This window comes from Equus przewalskii, chromosome 23 (genome assembly GCF_037783145.1).
Source record: "Equus przewalskii isolate Varuska chromosome 23, EquPr2, whole genome shotgun sequence".
Taxonomy (NCBI): Eukaryota; Metazoa; Chordata; class Mammalia; order Perissodactyla; family Equidae; genus Equus; species Equus przewalskii.
In genome coordinates, this window is record NC_091853.1 from 5,566,970 (window position 1) to 5,587,372 (window position 20,403).

Consider the following 20,403-nt stretch of genomic DNA (forward strand, 5'->3'; position numbering starts at 1 on the left):
TCCAATGTCACAATCTTAGTGTTGCCTGAAGAAAAATGTTTCTAGTTAAGGTTAAATAGATTCTCTTTTTTATACTCCTTATACTCAAAATTATGTCATATTTTGATTTACTTCATATACTGATCATAACATTTTTGTGCTGTTTGTGTATTTTGCTTGGAGCTTTCAACTGTCTTTTATTTTTGGTGGTTGAGATTAAAAATATGTGTTCCTTAGAATATCACTAACATCTCCTTGCTTCTTACCTTTACTCTGTCTGTTGTCCAGAATCCAGGTCATTCTACATCTTGAAGATATTGTTTTTGAAGCCTATGTTTTCTGTTGTAATATAAACTGATTTCTTTTTAGATCTGATAAATATCTGTCATATTGGGATTTCTTTTCATTGGATTCCTGGGTTAATTTCATCGTCTTTCGTCACATATCTTCTCTTGATTTTAACCCTCATTGGGCTGGAATATAGCTCCAAGAAACTTCTGAAGGATGAATCCATGGGAGGTAAATATTATTTCACAGTTTGGCTGATATTAAATTTTATCTTCAAAATGATTTTCCCTCAGGATATTTATGGCACTCCTCCATTGTTTTCCAGTGTTTCTGAAGAGATCTGTGCTATAAGCCTCATTCTACTTCTTTGAACACAGGGTTGCTAAATAAAACATAAGATGCCAGCTAAATTTGAATTTAAGATAATAAAGAAATAATTTTTTAGTGTAAGTATGTCCCATGCAATGTGCAAAATTTCGAGCATATTTATGCTAGTAAATTATTCATTGTTCATCTGAAATTCAAAACTAATTATGTGTCCTGTATTTTTATTTGATAAATATGGCAACCCTACTTGAAGGTCAACCACTTGTTTCCCTCTAAATAACTTTAGGATCTTCATATTACTCTTTTGTTTTTTTTTTTTTTGGTGAGGAAGATTGACCCTGAGCTAACATCTGTTGCCAATCTTCCTCTTTTTGCTTGAGGAAGGTTGTCTCTGAGCTAACATCTATGCTTATCTTCTTCTATTTTGTATGTGGGATGCTGCCACAGTATGGCTTGATGAGCGGTGTGTAGGTCTGTGCCCAAGATCTGAACCCATGACCCCCAGGCTGCTGAAGCAGAGCACACGAACTTAACCACTACGCCACTGGGCTGGCCCCTCTTATTTACTCTTTGTGTTTTGAAATTTCCTAAAGATGTGTAAATGTGGTTTTAATTTAATTATTATTTTTTAACCCGTGTTGCTCAGTACTTGATGGACCTGACAATCTCTTTCAGCTCTGGGAATTTTTCTTCTAGTGTTTCTGTAATAATTTTCTTCTCTTTATCTTCTCTGTTTTTGAGAATCCTAATTAGCTTGATGTTGGGCCTCCTAAGTCTTTATAGCTCTAATCTTTTTACTTCTGTTTTCTATATCTGTCTTTTTGTTTATGTCCTGATAAATTTACTCAATGTTATATTCAAATTTTTTGGTAATAAAAATGTTAATTTCTAAGAATTCTTTGAATTATCATTTTCTTGGCATCTTATCTTTGATTTATGGATGCACTAGTTCTCATATCTCTCCAAGGAGTTTTTTGTTTAGTTTTGGTTTAAATTCTCATCCATTTCCTGAAATATTTCTATTTTCTTTGGGGTCAGTTCTAATTGTTTATCTTTATTTTTTTTCTCACAGGCTGCCATTTTACCCCCATGTGTTTGGAAATCATTGTTTATCCATAGTCAGGAATAAAGGACAGGGTCAATGGTTCTAAGTAATGGAGAAGGTTTCCTCTGTTACATACTTCTCCTCTGAAGAGTAAGAATGAAAAGAAGCTCTACATGTGCAGGTAGATCTTACCAGACTCTGATGAGTGTGAGCAGGTGAGGCACTTCGAGTCCTCTATATGCCAAAATGAGCGTTGTTCTAGGATCCTGACACTAACTGGTCTAGTTCTCCTTAGGCAATTCATTTAATGTTTTTTTTTCTAGAGAAGAGACTTTTTTTCCCTCTAGGATTGCAGCTGTGTTGCCTGTTGCTTTTGCAAGGGTGCATTTGTCCTTTTATTGGTTGGTCTGTAGACAGATTTTTGATTAACTCTTACTTTGTTTTGCAACTATCCTAGGCTGCAAATTCTTGAGCTTTGTTCTATCTGCTTTGTGTCTTCCAGAAATTTGTTGAAATTATTAATTCACCTGTGGCCCCCTCTCATTTTCTTCACTGTTATGGGTTGAATTTATTAAAACAATTCTTGAGGAGTATTTGGGAGGTGGGGAAGCAAATGCATGTATTCTGCCTATAATCTTGAACCAGGAGTTCCTCCCTTTCGTCCACGTTCTATCATTTCCTCCTGAATGTTGTCTAATGAAAATATTTTGTATCTGCAAGGGTGCATTTTGGTTTACAAAACACACTTAAATGAAGACTCATTTACCTCTCAGAAGGTGGAACACATGTTTTTCTAAAAATAAATGTGTTAAAATAATACCTTATATGGTTTTTGAAATAATGAAATGACATAGTATATGTGAATGTGCCTCGCGCACTACCTGATACAGAATAGTTGCTTAATAAATATTACATCTCTTTTTATTATTCTATATTCAGAAGATAGAGCTCAAGCACATTTTTTGTAATATTGGTACAAAGAGATATTTGGGTGTGAGTTGCTTGAAAAAGAGATGAAAAATTGGCTACCCCTAATCAACCTGGTGATTAGAAGTAAGGATTAATGACTAAATTCTTATAAAACATTTGGAGCTCAAAGATAAAACTCACTGTGAAACTTGTGACATTCTTTCTTCTACTATAGCAAACTATTAAAAATTTTTAATACATTGATAAGCTATAGTTTTATTAAATTATAGGGTTATTAAATCATGAAAATGCCACATGATTGTGATTTATACACAAGATACCTGAAGATCAGAGGGGTCAAGAATTTTCCTCAAGGTTACACAGCAAGTAAGTCACTGAGCCAGAACTCACACCCAGATCTTCTGACTTCAAACCAGTGCCCTTTCCTCCACAGCACAAATTTGCAGGTTTCTGAGAGGAAATTCAATGCATGATAAGACTGAACTTGTTCTGTCATATAAATATTAATACTATTTCATTTGCAGTTAAACTGTATGCTTTAACAAGTCAAGTCATCAATGGTGAGATGCAGTTCTATGCCAGAGCTAAACTTTTCTACCAAGAAGTACCAGCTACTGAAGAGGGTATGATGGGAAATTTCATAGAACTGTCCAACCCAGATATCCAGGCCTCTCGGGAGTTTCTTAGAAAATTTGTTGGGGTGAGTATTCAACTGCAGCTTGATGAGGAGTCAAAGTCCTTGCAAACATTGAGCTCACATGTGTCTGCGTTGTCACTTAAGTCATAATAAAGTCATATGGCTCAGCCAAGGGTTTAGCCTGAAAGCCTATTTTAAGATGTTCGGAAAGGACAGGTCACATCAAACCATTGTTTTATCCCACTTGGCATTCCTCCCTCTGAGCACCAGCTAATCTCTCCTGCTTCAGGGGAAGGTGAGCTAGCAGGACTAATATCACAATTAGGGGATTAGGAAGATATCTCTTTTAGAGTCTCATAGATAAACAGTTGACACCCAGATGATTGATGAGCGGTCATGCTATTTGGGATTTTGGGGTGATTTATTGATTCGCTGTAATACAAATTTGATGTAGTAGGGAAATGTATGCTTATGTTTGGCTTAAAAAGAAGTACAGTAGAATCTCTTTGTATTATTTTATACATAGTTCAGACATTGCCTTGAAAGAATGTGATCCCTTTGTAGTCCTGGTGTTGTGTGAAACTCTACTCCCTTACTTCCCTGTCATATGGAGACAGACAGTATAGAGTAGGGGCCAAAATCTTGGGCTCTAGAGTCATTATGGTTCTTCTACTTGCTGTATAAGCAACCTTGGGCTTGTTCCTTAAATGCTTTAAGCTTCAGTTGTCTTACCTGTGACTAGGGACTAACCATAGAACCTACCTCATAGGATATTATGAAGATCAAATGAGATAATATATATCAAGTGCTTGCTTTGGTGCACATAATTATTACCCAATAAGTCTAACTTATTGTTACTACTACTAATAAAAGTCTTTCATAAAATGCATTCATTACATTTTAAGGAACTTCATTTAGTTGTTAGAATATGTTTAACCCACACAATAAAGCTGTTGTTTGTCCTACTGAAAACACAAAGTCCTAACTGGCAAACAGATTCTGTTCCAATTCAGTGTGAAGTCATTTGTTTGAAATTTGGAGCCCACTTTATTCTGATAAATGAGAGAGTATAAATATTATGAATATTTGGTGTTGGCTAGTCAACATTCTGAGAAGCATGATATTATCCCTAGTGTTGAGGTGAGGTTCACTTCACATCCAGCCTCCAGGCAGCACCAAGTGCATGAGTAGAGAAAACAGGATCAGGATGGAACACCACTGGGGCAGGAGTGTCTGGACAGCAGCTGCAGCCATAAAGGACTACGGAGTGGGGATGATGGCCATGCTGTTTGTGGGTCAGGTTAACCTGGAGTATTTCTAAATCAGTGTTGCTGACTGATTTCACTGAGTGCTTGCCCTGAGATGGTCTGTCACTCTGCTAAGGCCTTTAGAAGCATTGTCTCATTTACTTGTCACACAATTCTAGGAGGTAAGTACTATGATTATCCTTGTTTTTACAGTTGTGGAAACCGAGGCTTGGAGAGGTTAAATAAGTTGTCAAGGTTACACAGCTGGTAAGAGACAGAGCTGGGACTTAAGCCCAGCCAGGTCTGTCTGACACCAAACTCCCACTCTTAACTGTGACATATTTTTTCCATTTGTCTCATGAAGCAGAAAAATCCCCGCTTTTTTTTTTTTTTTTTTGTGGACCACAGACCTCAACTCTCCTCCACTCTGGCCGAGAGCAATCCCTCCTGCTTGCCTCGTGGTGAGGCCGACTTTGATCCCAATGCATTTCAGAAGCTTAGTTAGTAATCCAGCTGTCTTGTCACTCCATGTGGAATGCCAAGCTGACCACAGGGATGCTGGTCAGACAGAGCCCATACACACGCCCACGGACCTGGGAAAGGAAACAGCCCTGTGCTTGCATATTTATGTTGGAAAAGAGCAGCCTGCTCTTTTCAAACAAATATAAGGAGTCCTTCTTAGTAGACAAGGCTCATTGTGAAGCTGTAACCTCTAAGTACAAACACAGTCTTTTTTAAGGAATGATATTTTGGTACTTCGACCTTAATAATCTGCTAAATTAGTATCCAGGTCAAGATACAAGGAGTTAGGGAATATGAGTATCTGACATGATTTATTGTTGTGTCAACTGGGAAAAGGCAAATTATTTAAAGTTTTGGTTTCCTTTCAACACTTAGTGACGTGGGACAGTGGGAAAAGGTGTTTAAACTTGTTGCAAATGTGTTTACTTTAACAAATAAACAAATGATACTAATATGATGTCAATGGCATAGCTGATAACTTTTCTCAGTTTTAGCTTTCTAGTAGAGGCAAGTAGGGATTTATAAAAAGTAATCAATATTTGACGGCATTTATCTTTTCACATTTCTTAGAGATTGGATGACTAAAAATTCTGGGTCTAACTTGTTATATTTCAGGACTTTTATACAGTGGCATTTAGCACATTCATTTTAGTTTTAAACTCCACTGGATGATCTTAAAATAATGTTCTTCAAAACAAAATATATAAGCAGAATCAAAACCAGAATGAAATTCCTAAGAATATTTTACCATTTTATATGAATCCATAAGTATGAAAATAGCATAATAAATGAAGATGAAAATGACAGAACATCTTGTTTTGAAATCACGCATTGTGTGGACTTCTGGTCACATTCATGGAAGGGCATCAGATTTCAATACTATCACAGCTTCGGGCAGCTGTGGTGTCCAAGAGGCAGGAGATGGCGTCCCTGAGATCAGTCTTTAAATATCCCTTCTCAGAGGAGCTGCATGGGAGTGAGAGACAGAGAGAGAAACTCGGTGCCAGGATGTGGGAGACAGTGCCATCTATGTGGAGTGAGATGGAATAAAGGGAACTAAGCCGTAGTGGCGAGAGGCTAGAGGTACACAGGATTTGGGTGAAAGACACCTTTTCGTGTGTGTAAATAACCATTGTTTCAAGAATAACGATAGTCAACTATAACACATCTAAATTGGTGAAAAGTACAAATCAGAGGGTAAGAATTTTCAAGGGAGTTCTATTTCAAATATTTCACCTCTCTGGGCCTCAGTTTCTTTGTCTGAAAAAGCAAGGGAAGTAGTTATGAGCAGTTTAAAAACTCTAGGGTTTTGCTGAGATCCTTCAAGGGCTAATTGGGAGATTGACAGGAAGGCTGAGTGGGTGAGGCCCTGCCTCCCCTTAACTAGAGAGGCTTCCTATTTGTTTATTCAATGAAAGAAAGTTCAGCTATTATAATCTTCTTGGAGTCCCCTGGCATGGATCTCCAGGGTCTCTTTGCTTTATTGCTCCAAGGTTCTGCTTCTAAAGCTGCTTGCTATGGTAACATGAGCAATGTGATCAATAGAGGCTTTAGGGCCAAGGAATGAAAAGAAAAATTTGTAATGACAATGTCTAATTGAGCACACAAATTTCTACTAAAGTCATTTTCAGTGGCTTAAAATAATTTCCCTATACTTTGCCCCATCTTGTTTATGTTATGAATTTACTTAGACGATGCTTCTTTTACGGCCTTCACAACTACACCTTTAGCCTAGGCCTTTGTCTGACTTCGTTTAGTTTGAATTATGATATGTGAACGAGGGAGTGGCATACTGAAGTAGGAATGGCAAATACATGGCACATGTACTACCACTTGTCCTTCCCATGCTCAAAGCAGACATCACTAATCACTCACACACCTCTTTCCTGCTGAGTCTGAATGGAGCCGTAGAATTCTTTTCAACATAGCATTAGACAGACACTACCAAGGGAATCAGATTGGGCCTTGAGGTAACAATCCTAAGGTACAACTGGCTTTGAATTCACACAGTTCCCACTTCAAATTCGAGTTCTTCCATTAGCTGTGTGATATTAGAAATCTGTTTCCTCATCTCCAAACTGGGGAATTATCATTGTCTTGTGGGGTTGTTTCAATTATTACATTTATTGGAGATGCAAAGAGCTTGCTACATATAAGCCCTCAATAAATCATGCTTATTATTCTTCCATTTGAAAAGAAGCTACAGTTTCTTCACTTTTTGTTCTTCATTGTACCTTTCTTGCTATAAAAAAGGCCTTTTAGGTGGACTGGAATGCAGCATTTCTGATGTTTCCTTCTGCTCAAACTTCACCTTTTGATTCTTAGCCAAATGTTTTTTTAATCCTTAGTTCCTGAGAAATCAAGAGTAGGCTTTCTCCTTAAGATCTTGATTGGCAACTTCAAGTATCTTGTTACTATAATTTCTAGCGCAAAACGTATTTAGCAGCCATCCCAAATTATGACCAAATAATTTAGACCAGCTGAGTCTTTGAGATATATACACTTAACCCAAAGATCCAGCTGGTCATATATACGTCCATAAGTGTATATGTATATAGTACTTTATAGAAGTGAGTTTGAGAATGTTTTCGTTGGCTGATTTCCCCTCATCCACCACCTATCCATTCTTCACTCCCAGTTAATTTAATGCACAGACTTACTTAAAAAAAAAAAAATTTAGGGGGCTTTGTGCCCAGTAGTCATATAGTTTTTGGTACAAAAGCAGGAAACAATTTTTAGTGTGAGAAGAGACAAGGAGACTGTGCTGCAGCCCCTTATCCACATGAATGAGCTGTGGGCCATCGGGCTGGGTCCGAGGAGAAGCTGGCCTGAGGGTGGGCAGTGAGCTCCCTCGGCTCAGGCCCTAAGAATTGCCACCCACACGAGGAGAGCAGATAATTCAGAGCCCCCAAAATCAGTTTTGAAATAAATAAAATTTCAATCATCCCAATATGAATTGAAAGGTGTTCTTTGAATGAATTTTAAAAGTAACTTTAAAACTCAGAAAGGCTCTCCCTGCTTTACATATTTTTTGTTTTTGTTTTTACAAAGCAAATGTCCATTTAGCTGTGGGTTTGACCTAAATTTAGAGTTAACAAAGTTATATTTTTGTAGGGCTTTCAATGACCCATTTCTTAGGGAAATTACCAAATGTTTAAACCTAAGGCATTGTTTTCTAAAATCCTATTTTGAAATTCTTTTAAAGACCTATATTTAGATAAAATAAAGAAAGTGAACACTAGAAATGTTTGGATATGTTTTTAGAAAAGGTAATTGAATATAACTTCTATAACTTGACTGTGGTAGTGGGTAAGTGCCTGCATACCTTTGTTAAAACTCATTGAATGGTACACTTAGAGTAATGCATTTTATTTTATGGAATCAACCTAAATAAAGTTGATTTAAAGAGGTAACTAGAGTGTCCAAGACTCAGGGTGGGTGTTGTACCTGAAGTACTCCACAGGGTGCCTTTCTGCAGGGGCCTGGGCGAGCTGGGACGGACTGCGCCTTGGATTGCGGCTCTGGGATAGGAAGGGTCAGCAAGCATGTCTTGTTGCCAGTTTTCAACAGTGTGGAACTGGTGGACATGATGGAATCGTTTCTCCTCGAAGCCCAGAACTACCTGCAGGTCAAAGGGGACAAAGTAGAAAGCTACCACTGCTACAGCCTGCAGGAATTCACACCCCCACTGGGCAGATATGACGTCATCTGGATTCAGTGGGTCTCCGGTTAGTCCTGCATGGCATTGCATCTGCCCTTCTCCCCTTCCCAGCAAGAGAAGACAATACCTGGGTTAATTTGAGGATTGTTGGAGAGGGAGCAAGGACAAAAAGGAAGATCGCTGTAGTTGTGCTTGGCAGGTTGCTAGCCTTAGGTATCGTGGGAACTCCCAAAAAGCTCTGGTCCTCCAGCTTTCTCCCTTAATATTCTCTGTACAAGCCTGACAATGCCCATCCTTAGGGATGGAGTACCTTAGGACCAACCTAAATCCTAGCAGAAATGTAAATACTTGACAAACTTTAAAAAGTGGGTCCAAAAAAAAGTTTAGCCCCATTTATAGGCAAAACTAGACTTTGTCAGATTTAAACCCCCAGGAAACTAGATAGCAGTGAATTAGATTTTGATCTAAGTGTGTGTGTGTGTGTAGGAGACACAGAGGAGTGATGATAGAGTTGGGTTGTCTGGAGGACATGGAGGGGACCCATGGGATGGGCAATAGTTTATCTCATGCCTGTGAGGTAGATAGACAGGTAGTATACTATCTACTCTATAGACAAGGCACTGAGCCCCCTCAAAGAGGATGCCTGTCCTCTTATCTAAATCCTCAAAGGCTCCTGTAACTATTATAATTCAGGCTATTAAGTAATTCACATGTGAGTGAACAAATGGTCTCCTGATTCTTAGCCTTGTGGTCTTTCCTACTCACCTCCCTCCCCTTCCACCGTTTCATCCTATTCCCCCGTTTACTTGGCCTCACCTGTAGGGTACCTGACTGATAAAGACCTTCTTGCATTTCTTTCCCGGTGCCGAGATGGCCTGAAAGAAAACGGCGTCATCATACTGAAGGACAATGTGGCTCGGGAGGGCTGTATTTTTGATCTCTCTGACAGCAGTGTGACTCGGGACATGGACATCCTCCAGAGCCTCATTAGGAAGAGTGGGCTGGCGGTGCTGGGCCAGGAGAAGCAGGACGGCTTTCCAGAGCAGTGCATCCCAGTGTGGATGTTCGCACTGCACAGCACAGACACTCCTGACCAGCAGTGGGAATGAATGACTGGACTTCGGAACAGAGGTGCTGTCCTCTGAAGTGCCCCTTGTAATTCGTGGAGAGATGGAGAGAAGGAATGCAATGCATGTTTGAAAATAATCGATGTAGTATGTACAAGTTTCCACTAATTGTAAAAGTACATGCACCCTGTGGATTTTCCAAAAGATAAATGGAGTGAAACATCAGGAAAAATTTTTTAAGAAAGTGCTTGTATACACCTCAACTGTTCAGTGTATACAAAAACAGAAGAGGGAGCAATGTTCACAAATTCTAAACTGCCTTGGTCCCTGAAGGTTTGCATTATAGAGTATTGCAGGATGGGTGGGGTAAAGTCCAGACCCCTTCCTCTGCCCTCATCCTAGATACATTATCCTTCCTTCCTCTTTGGGACTACTACTTCTCTTAGACAAAAACCTCCCACTAATTAAGCAGGCACCAGTCAAAATCATCTTATGAAAACAAGTCCATTACTTAATTTTGTCTTTAGCCTTTCTCTTAACAGAAAAAGCATATGGTTTCGCTTTCTATTTTGGGTCAGTTTCACCACCCAGTACTGTAATATGGATGTAATTTGATAACAGAAGTCTGCATTTCAGTGATGGGGACGTGTCTCCTTTCAGGAGAAAATGTTGTACCCTTGAAATTTCAGCTGTGAACATATAAGTAAATGTCATTGATAATCTAATTTTAGCCATTGGCTTCCAACACTGCTTGGTTCATTGCAGCTGCTCCTGTTTCCTTGACTGATATGACTGTTCACTGGAAAGAGAAAGGAAATGGTAAACCTGAAAACTGAAATAGCTGGATTAATGGAAGGCATTGGTTTAATTAAAACTATTTAAAAATCTTTCAAAAGCAAAGTGTAATTAATTTTTATTAGCAGAATGTTTAAAAATAACTGCTATTGTCTTTAAAACACTCCAATATCTTTATGTTGAAGCACATATATATTTTGATATATATTTGTGTTTTGATATATATTGAGTCTTCTATGAAATGCGAAGAATCAATTTAAATAAAGTCTGTTGCATGGATATGCTATCACCATAAAAATAATATTTGCAAGTTGTAGCTCTAACTTAGGAGGAAAAAAATCATTATAAAGCATTTACTACCTTGTTATAGCATTACCTTGATAGTTTCATGTCCTGGAAAATTATGTTACTTACTCTATGCCGACACCTTCTAGCTGTTGTATGTTACTCACCATGCTCTAGGGTAACATAACAGAATGTGAGATAGAACCATTGGTGAACAAGCCAGAGACCAGAACTAAATCAAATGGTGCATCGTTACCAAACAGACTGAATACGGCAAAACAAGGGATCTCATGTTTTAATCCTCTGTGTCTTGCAGCAAATTAGCTAAATCTTCTTTTTAGGACCATCCCAGGAATTTTCTATTTCTTTTACACCAGCACCCTTAGTTCTCTTAGCTCTTGACTTTCTGCTTTCCCAGTACTCATATGCTGATTGACACAATTATCAAAGTTGTCTGCTCCTGGGTTCCTGAGCTTATGGAGGAAATAACATAATTGTCCTATAGATATGGACATAGGATTTTTAACTCAGTTGAGTTTTCGAGGTTGATCAGCAGTCTTTTTTCTCTTCCTAAGTCACTTTCCATTCTCCTTAGAAATTTTCCAGATCTTTAATGCTCTACACAATTTCCCAACTCCGTACCCATGCCTGATTTAATCGAGAAAGTAGAAGTTGGAGAGAGAGTTGTATCAACACCCCACCCCGATACTGTTAATCATACCTACAAAGTAAAGGAGAGGGTGGCTTGAGAGGAGAGGCCATTGGAGCCAGATCATGCTGCCTAATAGGTCCTGTTAAGGTTTGGACATGTTATTCAAAGAACAAGGAAAAGTTCTTGAGGGTGAAAGTAAGGGGATGAATTTTCTGATCCTGTAAGTAGAGTCATAGATGCTGTAGAAGGAAGACATTTAGAGTGAAGAGCCATCTTCAATCTAATTCAGTGAGCCAAACACGCTGCTGATGTTTGTCAACACATCTCTGTTGTGGTATAAATAACGGACTACGTTAGTTCCCAAGTTCTGTCCGTAGTTTAACTGCTTCAGAATCATTTGGGAAACTTTTATAAAATAGAGATCCACAGGCTCTGTCCCCAGGAGAGTCTAGTTCTGTGAAGCGGGCTCAGATAATTCGTATTTTTTATCTCAAATGGACTTTGATCATTAGTTTTATTTGAGGATACTGACGGGGAAAGGAGTGAGGAGCTGGGCTCTTCAGAGCCACAGAAGAATAAAGTAGGGCAGGCAAAGGCGTGGGGCCAGGTTCAGGGAAATAGCTAGATGGTGAAGTCCATTCTCCACACTGATGCCAGTCCTTCTAAAATATAAATCTGACCATGTCACGTGTAAACCTTCAGTGACTCCCCATCACCAATAGGATGAAGTCTCATTTCTTTAGAATGACGTATAAAGCCTTTTGTGATCTAGTCCTGGCTTCCCTCTCCAGCCTCGGTTTTTCCACACTCCCTGCAACTACGCTTGACTACTTGTGGTTCCCTGAAGGAGCTATGATTTATGACTCATGGCATTTATAGATGTTACTTCCTTAGCACAGGGCGTATCTTATTCTTTTTTGTCTGGCTCAGGCTTAGATGTTGCTGACTCTAGGAAAGCTTCTCTCATTCCCTGAGTGCTGGGTTAGGTGCCTCCACTATGTGCTACCCTCATATCCTCTGCTTAACATATCACAGCACTTATCATGTGACTTGTAATCATTTGCTTACTTGCTATTTCCTCTATTAAATTCTGAGCTCCTTAATAGAGCATTTATGGTTAGAGTCTCAGTCTTTAACATAGGCCCAGTGCACCACAGGAACTCAAACTTTTGTTGAAAGCATGAAAGGCAATGTTATAAGTAGAAAGACTCAGGGGACAGTCTAAGCTTCTGGAGGCATCAAACAGGAATCAGAGCAAAGCAGCAGGAAAAACTGAGGGCTTCTGACGTTCCATGAGCCCTGGGATATGCAAAACCAATCAACATAGTGATCAAACAGTGCAAGCTGTCAAGAACCAGGAAAGGCACAGAAACAAGACGGCAGTGAGCTCAGGGGTCAGACAAACAGCTGGCAGGGAGATTGTAGCAAGAAAATGAGGTCCTGAGATAAAATCCTGCCTAGTAAGGAGCTCTCTTTTTCCAATAGGAGCCAACCCAAAGATATGGCCAACCCAAAGCCCATAGTTTCATCAGATGAGAGGGTGCACCTCGTAAGAGAGACATGTTAAAATTGTACAAAGCCACTCCTAATCCTCACCTGTTTCCTGCTAAGCAACAAGTCCAAAGAACCAACCAGGTTATAGATGAAGTTAATCCTTCTGTGAATGTTGAATAGAAGTAGAAGGTACTTACCTGTACTCCACAGATGAATTAATTGCAAACATGCCTGCAACCCTAGATGAACTTTGGAGGAACCCTTCCTTCGTTTACACAGTGATTCATGAATGGGTGCCGTCTTCACCTGCTTCCTCTTCTGAGAATCTGAGCCACCATTCCTAAGCATCAGCATAGAAGCATGCCAAGTCTTGAGGGGTCGGCAGTTTTATAGATTCAGGACCATCATAAAAATATAAAACAAAATGAATAAGGTCATCCATGCGAAAGACGATCTGCTTTTTATTATGGGCACATTTTTTGCCCCATTCTGGGGTTTTTTTCCTCTCCACTATTTCCTGTAACTGGTCTGTTTTGAGTGATGTATTGGGGAGAAGACCTGTGTCAGATATATTCAGCTGCCTGTCATGAGTAATTAAAACCAGTTGTGTTATTGCTTTCCTTAGTTCCAGCTGACTCTTTGATGCTTTGGTGTCCATGCCAGAAAACTACCTCTTATAATCATCAGAGGCCAGTGTTTTTGCAGAGGTCACCGCAAGCTAATTAAGCAAATATGTGAAAAATAGTTTTAAATTGTCTCAATTAGCAGAGTGTATGTATATGTGTATCTAGAGTGAGGTTGAGGAGAGACTTTTTAAATAACAACTGACTTGCAGAGTTGGTGATTTGGTGTCAGAGAACTATGCATATACAGCACCTTTGTACTTTCATTAAGTTGGCATGATTTGACCTTTTGCTACATGACAAGCTGTATTAGTTTCTGAAAATAAACATATATAAAATGTCCAAGAAAATTGTGGCTCAGTAATGGGAAAGACAGATATATAAATAATAATAAATCAGGATAAAAAGGACTAAAAGATTGGCATGTACAGAGTTTAAAGTACTGTGGAGAACAGAGTAATTCACTATGTCTCTGAGATTTGAGGGAGGCTCCGCAAAGTCATTCATTCAACACATTTTTTGAATACCTACTCTGGGCCATGCACTGCTCTAGGATCTCAGGATACGTCAGGAAATAAACCCCAACGATCCCTAGCCTTGTGTAGCTTGCATTCTAGGAAAGATAGGGATGCAATAAATATAAACTAGTAAATTATGTTTTATGTTAGAAAGTGGTAAGTTTTGGGGGGAAAAAAGGGAAAAACAGAGTAGAGTAAGGGGGATTGAGAGTCATGGAGGAAGATTGTAAATTTAAATAGTAGTTGGTACTGGCTTCACTGAAGAGGTGACATTTGAGCAAAGAAGTGAAGAGGGGGAGGGCATTGGCCATATGGATATCTGGGGGAAGAGGGAACAGTCAGTGCAAATGTCCTAAGTTTTGAGTGTGCCTGGGCTATTTGAGAAACAGCAAGGGGGTCAGGGCAGCTGCAGAAGAGCAGATGAGGGAGAGAGTGTGGTAAGATAGGAGGTTTAGGGATGTGACTGGGGCCAGATAATGTAGGGTTGTAGGTTATGGAAAGGAATTTTACTTTTATTCTGATTAAGAAGGGGAGGCTTTGCAGAGTTTTGAGTTTTGAGCACAGAAATGATATGATCTGACTTTCATTTTAAAAAGATTCCTCTGTGTTGAGGAAAGATAACAGTGAGGCAAAGATGGAAGGAAGGAGCCCACTTAGACCAGGAGTTGGCAAACTATGGCTCATGGTCCAAAAGCAACTAGTTACTTTTTTGTAAATTAATGTTTATTGGAACACAGCTGTGTCCGTTTACACTACAACAATAGAAGTGAGTATTTGCACAATGACTATAAGACCTGCAAAGCAGAAAATATTTACTATATGACCCTTTACAAAAATATTTTGCTAATTCCTAAATTGGAATATTATAATAATTCAGGAGAGAAGTATGATCACTCATACCAGGGTGGTGGCTCATACCAGGATAGTAAGAAGTGTTTGGATTTTGGATATATTTGAAATTAAAGCCGACTAGATTTGCTGAATGATTGGGTTTGTGGGAGTAGAATAAAGAGAGAAGTCAGAGATGAGTCTACCAGAAGGCCACCAGAAGAACATAGTTTCTATCATTTGAGAAAAGGGGAAGTTGGTGAAATAGTTTTCGTGGTAAGAGATCAGGAATTAGAACAGCTTAAACTCAAAGTTTGTGAGTTGTTAGATGACATTAAGTAAGATGTAGAAGAGCCAATTGAATATGCAAGTCTAAAGTTCAGGAGAGAAGTCTGGGCTGGAGATGGAAAATTAGCATAGAGATGGTATTCAGAATTGCAATTCTGGATAAGATTGTGAGAAGAGTGAATGAAAGACAGAGCATAGGACAAAGGATGAGCTGGAGCACTTAAACATTAAGAGTTTGGGAAGAAAAAGAAAAAATGGCAAAGGAAACTAAGTAATGACCAATAAAGTAAACCAAGAATGGGGTGTTCTGGAAGCTGAGTGAAGAGAGTATTATCAGGAAGACAGAGGGATTGACTCTATCAAATCTTTCTAATAAGTCAAGTAAGAGGAGAACTGAGAATTGACCAATGCAGCTTTGGTTGTGTAGGTAGGAACAAAAGCTGAATTGGAGTAGTTATAAGTGAGTATGGAAGGAGGAGGCTTTTTATTTTTGTTTTCAGGATGGGAGAAATAATTTGATTGTATAATTGATAGGAAGGATTTGGTAGAGAGACAGAAATTCGTGATTTGGGAAAGGAAATGGGAGAATTGCTAGGGCAATGTCATTGAATAAGACAGGATGGGATCTTGTTTGCAAGTGGAGGGATTGACTTAACCAATTCTCTGGATTATATCCTCTCTGGTAGGAGGTGAGAAGTCAAGGTTTACGTATGTAGATTCTGGTGGGAAGGTGCTGGGAGGCTATGGAAGTCCTTTTTGTTTGCTTTAATTTTCTCAGAGAAGTAGGGAAGAAGATCATCATTTGAGACTGTGGACTGAGGCGGTGTACTGTGGGTTTGAGGAGAGAGGAGAATGAACAAAGTAGCCATCACATATGTAGTAGAGTGAATGGACTGGAAAAGTATAATATGATCTTCAAGCAGCATATGGATTCACTTGAGGTTCATAATCAAGAGCATTTGTCTTCAGTTCATTCTTTTGCATGAATGAAGGCAGAAATTAGGTTAAAAGATGGATTTAACCAGGATTGTGGTTTTGCTGAGTGAATATAACAAGGAATTGAGGCTGTACACAAAGAAGTGAGCACATTGATTGATCATGGAATTTAAGATGAGTAAGGTGGAAAGAGGATATCAAGAAGGTTAGAGACAGTGAAAAGATGGAAAGATCAGTGGATTGGAGATCCTGGTGAAGTTGGAATTGGGGCGCTAGAAGGAATTAAGGGATAGATGGAAGGGATTATAGTTAGAGAATGGAATGAATTACATTGAGATTATGGAGGGATTATTGGTAATGACAAGGTCTAGGGTTATGAGCATATAAATGAATGGCTGAGATAGTGTGGAGGGTCAGATCACTGGAAGAGAGGTGTTCAAGAAACTGAGAGGCTGGAGTGTTGGATTGAATCATCTACTCTGTATATTGCAATCTTTCAGGAATTAAGACATTAGTACTATTGGACTGCTAGTGAAAGTGAACCAGGGACTAAAATCAGTGGGAAATAAAGGGGGGTGGGTTGGCGACATCAACAATGGGGAATAACGGGCAATATGGTTTAATTATATGAGATTCAAGCCCAGGAGTGTCTAGGGAGGGGAGAGAGAGAATGAGAATGGTTTGGAAATAGCAATAAGGAGCATGGAGGGTATTTACTTCACATACAATTTAAATTTTTAGCTGAGACTCCAAGGATGAGTGATTGTTCCTGAGGTAGAGAGGCAGGGCAAAGAATATTTCAGGCATAGTGAAATGGTTGGGCATTTACTAGCACATACCAAGACACAGAATTTAAGAAATGGTGAGTGTGTGGATCTGGATAGGGTGTCAGGTCGGGTACATGGTGGCTGCAGATGTAGAGATGCTGAGATGTGATAAAGCATGGTGGAAGAAAACGACATTGTTGAAATTTGCAGCTTGAGGCAGATCATAATCGGTCTTATACATTCCGATTTTCCTGTAAGCAAAAAGATCTACTAAGGTTTTCAGTCAGGGCACTGACCTCATCAGGTTTATTTCACAGAGGAAAATCATGCTGCAATGTGGAAAGTGGTTGGAGGCAAAGAAGATAACTAGAAAGCTACAGCAGTAATTGAAACTACAAATAAAAGGGCCTGAACTTTGTGCCCATAGGAGAGGACGAAACACTGGGAAGGTGAGATCAACAGGAGCTGGTGGTTGTTTGGATGTGGTTAGTGAGAGAAAGAAAGGAATCAAGGAAGGCTTGAAGATTTTCAACTACAGTCACTGGCTGGAATATGTTACCTTTTACCAATTTAGGGAATAAAGGAGAACAACTAAAACGGCTTGGTAGGTTACACATCTTTTAATAGGCAGACATGCAGCAGAGTCTCAGTGAGTATAGCTTATTCTGCAGGTATTTATTTCTGTCATGGAACTCAATATTCCTTAAAGTATCTTCAAGACTGGTGAGGATTCTGAGGGACTAATCATATTCTTTCTTTTAAGTGGCTTAGCCAATTTAGGAATAGACTCAGGAGTCAAGGATCAAATCCAGTATAAAGCAAGGCTGGAGAATGTATCTTGGATCTGCTTCTTCACATACCCTGTCTTCCCCCATTCCACAAGTCTGGATCTTGGGACTTGATTGCCCCACTGGACCACTGCATCCCACCCCCTACCCCAACCAGGAGAGTCAGGTCTGAAGGCTTGATATTTGTCAAGACAGATACAAGGAGATCTGCAATCTCCCTTGACCCAAGGAGGATGAAGGACTGACAGGAAAAGATTGCCAGGCCTCCACGCTTTCTTTCCACAATGAAACAAGAGGGTAGACAAGGCCTGCTCTGTGAGTCCAGTCACTTCTCCCGTTCTCAGTGAGAGAAGTCCCTGCTCTTTCTGTGGGAAGGAGTTAGTAAGAGATGGAAAAGGGACAGATATGCTCCCTCATTCCCTTACTGATCTCTCCTGGAAGTGGAATGGAAATCCGTGCTTCTCTATGGAAATGGAGGAATGGAGTAATAAGTATTGCCCTAGTGATGACAGGATGTATCTATGTTAGATACAGGCGAGCTGAAGTAGAAATGCAGGTAAGGTAGTCTAGTCATATTCAGGCCCTAACTAGGAGACTGCGCTCCCCTGTTTACAAAATGCAGGGCCAGGCCACTAAGTGAAATGGAAGATAGAGGGCTCAGGAAATACACTGGATCCTGGTCTAGCTGGGTGAAAAGGGAAAGGTTTAGTATGTGGATGTAAGGATGCCTTATAAAACTCAAGGGCGAGTGTGCAGCTGGGCCTCAGGATGGCAACAGAGACACGAAAGCCACTGGGAACCCAGGAAATAGACCCTCTCCACCTCAAGCTTTTGCTTCTTTCTGAATGTAGGCTTCATTTTTCTCGTTCCCAGGGGGTGACATTCTGTGTTCCCTAATCCATGTAACAGAAAACATGGGCAACCACAGCTTCCCAGTTTGCATGTTCTGGATTCAGCCACAGAGAGTGACCGATGGAGTGACTGACTTTTGCTCAGTAGCCTTCGATCTTGCTCTCAATTCTCATTTCACTGGAAAGAGTCACCAATGGGCCTGGCATAAGTCAGAGCCTCACTTCTTGTCTGATCAACTGTGCAATATGGCTGTGTGTATCCCATCCTCTCCATCTCCAGCTGTGGGCTATAATTGAAGGAATCACTTAAAGGAGGAGGAGAGTTGGGAAGATACTCCATAATTTTCTTCAATGTCTAAGTGATGATCTCAGTGACTGAGATCAGGAAATAATAAGAAAAGTTAAAATCATGTAATGTGTTCATGCTATGTCCTAGAGATGCAGTTAAACAGTCTCTTGATAGGAACTCTTAAAAAGAGTGTCTTGGGAAGACAGCCAACACGTGCACCAGGGACTTTAACAAGAATAAGAAGGCTGCAATTTTCCTGCACCATTTAAAAAATACGCATGGATTAAATATGCGTACAGAAAGGATTTGGGTTATTGTGAAAAGAACAAAAGGATGTCATGGAAGAATGTCTGGTTCTCACCCCCTCTAGGAATATTTGTCAAAAAGGAAAAAGGAATGTGGCAGACAGGCCCTCAGTGACTACCAGATGTTTTCTGACAATACGTTTTGTTAAAAATGAAATTTAGATTATGAGGGCCAGGCTCACCACAAATGAAATATTAGGGACATTTTGAGTCCCATTCATTAGACCTTCTGGGTGTTTCTCTGGGTCAAACTACCATTTCTTGACCTGAATGTTAGTCTGTCTCTGGAATATTAGCCCTTTGACCCTTGTCCTGGCTCAGAAGGGACATGAGAAGAACTTTTCTCTGTCTCTTCCTCACTTCAGCCCTTTGGAATACTAAGTTCTTTACATCTATGATTTTATTCAATTCTTTCAATAGCCCTGTGAGATAAGTGTTCCCATTTTACAAATATGGAAACTGAGCCTTAGAGAGTTTAAGAAAATAGCCTAAGATCATGTGGCTGGTTAAAGGACCAAACACAATTGGGAACCCAGAGCTGCTTGATATCTGTGCTCTTGAAGTGATCCATAGGGATAATGATAATATCTGGGAAACATGAAAATATTATGTTTACACTAGTTATATATTTATATGATTCTGTTCTCAGACATAGATGCATTCAGATATTTCATTTTATGTGAGAAAAATTTGTAAGTAGGCAAGAAAACTTCATAAACTTGATTTGTAATTTTCCCAAGTGTGTCTGGATCAGAATAACGCCTTTCTCCTTCCACCCCCAACAAAATCCTTGTCCCACTCCCACATAGTGTCAGAAGATTCTTCAGATTATTTTTAAGAGGAATGGCCACTCTGAAGAGAACTGTGCCAAGCTGCCTCCTGAGATGATTCCACTGCCATCAGACATGTGGTTTGGAGAACAAGATCTCTACTGAAAAGGCTAATCCAGAGTGGCCAGTCCTCAGGCCTTCCAGAAGAGGGCTCAGGCAAGCTCACGACACAAGATACTTGTCCCAAATGAACTGCTGACCCTCTGCTGGTCAAATCCTGGACTTGTCCTTAGTCTTTGGGTCTCTCTACTTGTCCTCATGAGATTTATTCTCTCTTCTTTATTATTGCAATATATTATTAGATCACTCCTCCAAACGTGTTCTCTGAAGGCATTTTTTAAAGTATTTACAATCCACGCAACTGATTTCAGGACGTTTCAAAAATTTTGTCAGAGTAATTCTTTTATGTTTTGCTTGTTTGCTTATAGAAAAAACACATGGTAATTAACTT

The 20,403-nt window shown here is 39.6% G+C and overlaps 1 protein-coding gene across 9 annotated transcripts in view; it reads left to right on the plus strand.

Moving 5' to 3' along the window:
- Window positions 1-10,796, plus strand: part of NTMT2 (N-terminal Xaa-Pro-Lys N-methyltransferase 2) — a 101,798-nt gene extending 91,002 nt beyond the window's left edge. For 2 of the 9 annotated variants that reach the window (XM_070591051.1, XM_008519879.2), the window contains exons 2-5: window positions 349-498; window positions 3,094-3,269; window positions 8,454-8,703; window positions 9,459-10,796. In XM_070591051.1, coding sequence (XP_070447152.1) covers window positions 492-498; window positions 3,094-3,269; window positions 8,454-8,703; window positions 9,459-9,745 — 720 coding nt within the window. In that variant the 5' untranslated portion in view covers window positions 349-491 and the 3' untranslated portion in view covers window positions 9,746-10,796. Of the gene's footprint in view, window positions 1-348; window positions 499-3,093; window positions 3,270-8,438; window positions 8,704-9,458 lie in introns of all 9 variants that reach the window. The other 7 variants (XM_008519878.2, XM_008519880.2, XM_070591048.1 and 4 more) reach the window with 7 other exon arrangements.
- Window positions 10,797-20,403: the final 9,607 nt, after the last annotated feature.